The sequence below is a fragment of the Coffea eugenioides genome, chromosome 9 (genome assembly GCF_003713205.1).
Source record: "Coffea eugenioides isolate CCC68of chromosome 9, Ceug_1.0, whole genome shotgun sequence".
NCBI classification, from domain to species: domain Eukaryota; kingdom Viridiplantae; phylum Streptophyta; class Magnoliopsida; order Gentianales; family Rubiaceae; genus Coffea; species Coffea eugenioides.
Genome location: NC_040043.1, coordinates 10319395 through 10327040, shown reverse-complemented (window position 1 = coordinate 10327040; position 7646 = coordinate 10319395). Strand labels below are relative to the sequence as shown.

Genomic DNA, 7646 nt, shown 5'->3' with positions numbered 1-7646 from the left:
CAAGTACTAAATGTAGATTCAGATGCCACACTTGAGATAGGTACATCTAGAATATCCTTAGGCATTTTTGTAAAGTGGGATATTTAACCCTATGTGTTTTCCACCAACCAAGTATGTCCAAAGTTGAAACTCTTGGTAACACATTTTCCTCAAGATAAAAATCCAATTCCGACTTAGAAGTAACATCAATAGAGTTAGAAGCCACAAACTTATCAAAATCACCAAGAGGATCCATTTCAACTTCATTCTTATCATGACTCCCACTAACATTCTCACTATGTGAAGCCATGCATTGACTATCAACTCCATTTCCGTCCAAACTAGATTGATATTGATAATCATGCAACAAAGAATAACAATTTTGACGAATTGCTTCAATTTTCATGAATGATTCATCACCATAAATGATAGGAAATAATACTCAATCAACTTCATTTTGTATCTAGGATCCAAAACTGCAGCAATACCAAGTATCACATTACAATCTTTCCAATATTTTTGATATTTTGCCATCATCTTTTTTGCCATTACTTTAATTAAACAATTTGAACTTTTCATCCATTGAGCCAATGATACATTAATGTCACAAACTTTTGTAAAAAATTCATTTGATGTAGGATATCGAGTACTTGAGAACATTTCAGTGACTTGGTAGAATAATTTCAACTTCCTCACAAATGGCATTACAAACTACCCAATCATCATCATTTGGCAAACTAGTGTAGTGTTTCTCACGCACTTTAACCCGTGGAAATACGTCTTTATAAATTGCAGCTGTTTGCAACATTAAAAAAGTCAAATTCCAATGGGTTTTACAATCCAAACACAACATTTTAGTAGAAGAAATGCGCAATTGTCGAGCCGCTTCTTCAAAATTTTCAATTTTAGCAGCAGAAGCAATCCAATACACCACACTATCACGAATTCTTTCAATACCACCTGATATCATTTCTAAACCATCTTTGACAATCAAATTTAAGACATGGGCAGCACAACGTATTTGAAGCACTAGACCATCTATCAACAAATCACTCACATTCAACTTTTCCAACAAACAATTAATCATACCATCATTAGTGGAACAGTTATCTAAGATAATCGTAGATATCTTACGATTAATATTTCAATCCATCAATGAACTAAGAAGCACATCACTTAACACTTCTTTGGTATGTGGATCAGGAACATAGATAAACCTAAATACAAGAAAAAAATAAGTTGCTCATGTATAACAAACAATTAACATAATTCAAGTTTTTAACTTTTGAAAACATACCTCAAAATTTGACTTTGTAAAGATCCAAGAATCATCAATAAAATGTGCAGTGATAGCCATGAAGCCTTTCTTTGTGTTGTTAGAAGTTCACATATCGGTTGTAATTGCTATCTTACTTCCAAGCTTCTTCAAGATATTACAATTCTTCAATCTTTGCAATTCATAGATCTTCAAAATATCTTCTTTAATTGTATTTCTTGACACAAGTTTAAAACATGGCTGCAAATTCTTAACAAATTTTTGAAAGCCTATATGATCCACAATAGATAATGGATACTCATGCAATACAATTACAGATGCAAGCTCATGGCATGACTGTTATTGATCGAACACATAATTGTGCAATTCTTGTTTGCCATCATTCTTTTTACTACCATTTCGAAGTAACATTTGCCTAATATCTTGTTTAAGCCTTTTATCACACATTTTGTAATGATTATGCAAAGTACTCGTCCCATGAGTGCTACCTGTCTTGTATTTTTTTTAAATACTTGCACACACCATAAAAAATGCCATCTTCACCTTTCTCTCTATCAAAATGTGTCCAAACTTTTGATTTTAATTTTGTTTTTCCTCCATCAATTTCATATTCACCTTCTTCTACTGTATCTGTCAAGTCAACTGATTCAACATTCATTGATTATGGAGTTGATGAATTATCCCCTTGTTCAGATGCAATTAGATTTTCGGACTGATTCACTGTGATAAGAATTTTACAAAGGCAAGAAAGCAAATAACACAATAAATAGACTGCTCACAATGATGAATTTCAAAATAAATCATATAATACAGCAACAAGCTAGATAAAAATCCCACAGTCAACTGTTATTCTGCATCCCAAAAATTTCGCAGATATTGTGCTCCTAACATGAAATAATTAGTTGTTAACATTCAATCATACATAACAAGATGATTTTGTGAGAAGATGGAAAATCAGATGAAAAATCAAATCGCAAAACTACAATTGGTAGTTCTTAATCTCCAACAACCTAAAAAGCGTGAAGTATTAGAAGAGAAAAAAAGCTTTAAGCGCCACGTATTTCTATCAACAAGTGGAGTTCTAGAAACAAGAGATGTAATCAACTAGACCAATTGGCAAAAGAATTGACACAAAATTCCTTATTTATTCACCACGCATGCTTCATTAATCTATCAATACAAATTAAACAGAAAAAAAGGCACAAATTAACATCGCAATTCGCATGCATACATTAATCAAACTAAGAATGATAAGGGAGCAAACCTAGAAAGGATTCAAGAGCGGACGAAACCAAAGCGTGAAGAAGAATGCAGAAAAAGAGGGTGGAAGGTCCAGATTTGGCAGACAGAGGTGAATGGCGGTGAATAGTAGTGAAACACAGATGAACAAAGGTGCGGTAGATGACTAGCTTTGGCCTTTGTAAATTGTAAGTGAAGATGCAGCTTTACAAAATTTAGGGTTTTTTTGTATATATATATATATATATATTATGCGGGGAATGGGGCGGGTGTATGTTGCCCCACCCCTCGCCCCGTTTTAAGGCAGGGGAAATATTTTGCCCCCGCCCCACCCCATTTCTGCCCCGCGGGCACCCGCCCCTATTGCCATCCCTAACAACAGCAATATTTGGGTATATATCTTTGTTATCTAAACACCTATTTCAAATATTTTTTGAAAAAATCCAAAAATTATATATCTAAACACATTCATTAATATTCTAATATGTAGTGAAGTATATGAATTGTACAGTTGTAATATTTTGTGATATACTTACTGTGATATGATGAAACTTTGATTTGAAGTGCAACAATGAGTGTCATTGATTGAATTATATTGGCAATTGCTTGGCCTTCATCTATCTTGTGATCACCCCAGAGAGTTAGGATGGCTGGCATGAAGCTGCAGTGCATTTGATTAGCTGTCTATTATTAGGTTTTTTTTATAGCTATTTATGTAATTTGGTGGTATAATATATATGGAGCGATTATCTTATTTGCTATGGTAATTATCTTTTGTCTATGATCACAATCTCTCTGGTTGGGATAGTGCCTCTATGGTTTCGAGGATGGACCTGTGCGACAATGCCAAGTATATATGCTCTTGGCATTTATAAAGGAGAAACTAATTACCAATCTTCTAAATATTGGATAGTTGTATTGAGTTCTGCACATTACCTATATCTGACTTATTATCAATATACTAGTAGAATCTTTTGAAAGGTGTGAATATGAAAATAGAGGAAATTCTAGGGGATTTGGTTCATCCATTGCTTGAATAACAATGGAGTTGTCAATATACCAGGTGCATTGACTCTTATGTGCCCGATATTCCAATGGGGTGTCTTCAACTCTTGCATTAGATAGCATGTAACATTTATATAGGTGGAAATGGTCGCAAAAGAATTCTATATCTAATTTGTATATCATAGCTACTACTATGGTTCCCTGCACAAAAGGTTTGGTTTCGTTTAAATATGAGGTGTGTGTTGAGCTATAATAAGTATTCAGAAAGGTTTATTAGTGTATTTACCTACTGATCAATTAGTGTAAGCTTCTAATAACGATTTCCTGCTTTTGATAAGAGCGATTTTTGTTTGTCAAGAACTTGAACTATCGTTGTTCGGTCTTGAAGTCCAAGAACAATTTCAGCAAATCCTATGACTTTCATGTCCTCTTGTAACTTGAAAAATAACTGGTGGGTGATTTTTTCAACAGAAATATGACAACAAAGTAATGGCAGTATGCTAGAGAGTGGTACATGTGCGAGTGAGTAAGCAAGTCATTCATATGCCAAATCCAATACTTCTTTATATACTACATTTTCTGTTACTGAATCCTGTTCACTATCAAATATAGGTGGCTTAATGAAGATTTTAATTGAGTTTTTAAATTTTGCTCTTGACATTGCTACATATAGCTGTCCATGCGAAAAAACTAGTTCACATAATAGTCATCGCGAAACAAGGTCGAACAGGAAACTGGATGCGTTCAAAAGATATTGGTAAGTTTGGATTGTTCTCAATTCAGAAGAAGATTCTGTGGAGAAAGACCTCTTTGCCAGTGAATTCTCCGCAATTTATTGTTGCATATATAATGTTAGAGTGTAAAAATTTGCAGACGAGACTTGTTCCATTGCACGGTCCTTAGGGGGGATCAATATTTCTGAGCAACATAATTGGGCAGTTTAGCTTGAGGAGCAGCTTGTGAGGGGGAAATCTGTTTCGTGTTAAGTCATTTACGAAGTCCTCCATGATTGTCTATTCAGAGTTATCAATGCATTTATCCCTATTGATGTATTCTTGAATCTATCCAGGTAAATGGTGTGTTAGTTTCTGGTTGATCTCATCAACGAAATCATTCTTTAATGTAAGTATAGCATAGTTTACAACTGAAAAATCATGATGGGAGAATACCACTAAATCTGGAAATACTGCCCTGCTGAGTTCTATGATTGAATTTTCGTCATTTGTGTATCTTATTAGCAATGGTGCAGGTATTTGAATAAATTAATTGTTGATAGCAATCTCTGTTCCCTTTCCGATACAAAGTAGATATTCGGTGAATTCAGGATCATATCTTGCTCTCATATGCTCTGTCAGGTGAAGTTTATGAAGCAATGGCCATATAAATGACTTTACTATGCAAGCATCAATAAATTCTATTTTTGTGCCTTAGTAACAATCGGTAATACCTGACGAAAGTCTCCTCCAAAAACAATTGCTTTTGATCCGAATAAGCCATTTGAGTTCATTAAATGTTGGGGCAATCTATCAACAACTTTTATTGAGGTTTTATTTGTCATTGGAGCTTCATCCTAAATTATAAGGCTGGTTGATTGTAGAAACTGTGCTGATGAACTTTGTTTGTTGATTTTGCAGTTACTATTTTTTCTTGCATCGAGTGGTATATTGAGCTATTCTTCCACCAGGTAATGTTGAGGCTGCTACTCCATATGATGCTATAGCAAGTGCTATGAGTCCTTTGGACCTAACTTCAGCTAACAGTGCTCGATAGAGAAATATTTTGCCTGTTCCACCTGGGCTATCAATAAAAAAACAACCTTTTTTTTTGTGAACACTGCATTGATGATTATATCAAAAGCAATTTTCTGATCACAGTTTAGTTAATCAATTGCTTGGAGATCAGACTCTTGCACAGTGATTGCTGTTTCTGCTATTGTGTCTCTCGTATTCTTGTTCAAATGATTAAAGTTTAGAGCATGTGGAACTAGAGCATATGAGCTGATGTCCTTTTCCATTGATTGCAGAAAATTGTTTATCTGTTCTAATACTTTGTATTGTATTTGATCACGTGATAATTCTAAAATTCTTTTAAAGCCTTCTGATAAACAATGTTCAAACTTTTCCCATAGGTGTCTAGCGTCTGAGAAAAGGGGGAATGCCCTTATCAATCATCTCAGAGAAAAGGGCAAGAGCTTCATCCACCATCCTATCGTTGCATAAGCTGTCAATGATGGTGCTGTACACGATGGTATCGGGCTTGCACTTTCCTCTTTCCATTATCCTCAAAAACTCAATGGCTGCACGAGTGTTCCCCACCTTGCACAGCCCATCTATTACAGTCGCAAACATTTTATCACTGGGTTGACATAGTTTTTCACATATTATCTTCCTGAATAACTCTTGTGCCTCAAGAATCTTGTATTCTCGAAAGAGCCCTTTAAGTAAAGTGGCAAAGGTGATAACATCGGGCATATAACCACGCTTGAAGAAAAATCCCAAAACAGAAAAGCCCCAATCAATCCTATTTAAGAGGCAGTAACAATTAATGGCCATGTTCATGGCATACTCATCAACACCAACACCAACACCACCCAAGAAGCACATATCTTTGTAAATAGAAATAGCAGCAGAATATTGCTTCATCTTGACCACACGGCCAAGCAATTGGTTGAAATGAATAACAGAAGGCAGAGGCTTCATCCGGACCATCTGCTTATACAAACCCACGGCATCATCAAGATTGTGAATACTATCAGCAAACCCAGATTTAAATACTCCCTTATCATTCTGAGACTGAATTCTCCTAGCAGAATGAAAATGGGCCAAGAAAACACCAAAATTGCCGCTGATACAAGAAAAGGGTAGCGTAAGAGGAAGTGGCCTTGGAGAGAAATGCTCAGAAATACCTCCAGCATTGCGATTGAAAGAAGACATGGATGCTCTCTTAACGGAATAGGAACCAACATATCTCCCATTAATCTTCATCGAAACAAGTAGTACTAGCAAAAAGCTGCTTCTGCTCTTTGTCCCTGCTATCTTCCCCCTTACTAATAGTATTTGGTTCAGCTCCAATCAGGACAGGCTTTCAAGCTGGTCGGGTTTCTCGGTCAAAGATGCAAAAGCAGATCCGAAGAGCAAAAGGGTGGTCTTGGTTTTGGAGGAGAAAGAAGACAAAGCTTTGGTGGAACAAAAATCCATTTTCCGTCTCTAAACTTTGAGCCAGAGACAAATTTCGTCTCCAAAGTCCAAACATTTAGGCGCACTAAATTTAATATATAAATTAATTATTTTTTACTGTATTTAGTCCAAAAATGATACTCTCTCCATCTCACTTTAATAGTCTTGTTTTTCTTTTTCGTTTGTCCCAAATTATAGACAACTTTCCAATTGAAAAATATAGTTGTACTTTAATTTTCCTAAAATACCCTTATTCAATGTAAGTTGTTGTTACTATAAACCTATCTCATTTAATGAGAGTTGATTCTTTTTTTACCATTAATTCAAGTTCGCATAAAGTTGTACTCTAATTAATGTGAGGGTATTTTAGAAAAATAGTTACCTAAATTGATTGTTCCAACAAAATTAACTACTTTTTCTTAAACTGTGTGAAAAACAAATCAGAATTATCAAAGTGGGATGGAGGGAGTAAATTACTTAATTTAAATGAAAAAAGTCACGTGTTTGACACGTGGCCGTTAAGTAAAACCAATTTCTCAGTCAAAATTAATGGTCACGTCAGTCTTCTCCATCCAAATTGAATATTTTACCGTTTTTGGATGAAATATGGTTCAAAATAATTAATTTATGTACTAAATGTGATCTTTCTCCCACATCGGTCCAGTGAGGGTTGAGTGAGTGAGATTTAAGTCCCTTAGTCGTACCCAGAAGTCAGCAATTGTTTTTTGGGTGGGATTAAGGATTAGGTTTAGATTTCTCCCAATTAACAATTGTTGGAAAAAAAATATACTAAATGTGATACGTCTAAAAATTTAAGGATGAAATGTGTCCTAACTCAAAGTGGATTTTTTCCCTTTACAAGGTAATAGCGTGATTTTCTAGTAAATTTTCTGGGAACTCTTTTTCATTACGCTGCTTCACAAACATTTTGGTATGTACATTTAGGAGTTTATTCCCACGATAATCTCCTC

General features: G+C 35.0%; 1 protein-coding gene across 1 annotated transcript; it reads right to left on the bottom strand.

Annotated features, from left to right (window-relative positions):
* Positions 1 to 5631: 5631 nt before the first annotated feature.
* On the bottom strand, positions 5632 to 6483 carry LOC113782184 (putative pentatricopeptide repeat-containing protein At1g12700, mitochondrial). The gene has a single exon (XM_027328092.1). It carries the CDS (start codon positions 6481 to 6483, stop codon positions 5632 to 5634), a length of 852 nt encoding a protein of 283 aa, XP_027183893.1.
* Between the last annotated feature and the right edge of the window lie 1163 nt (positions 6484 to 7646).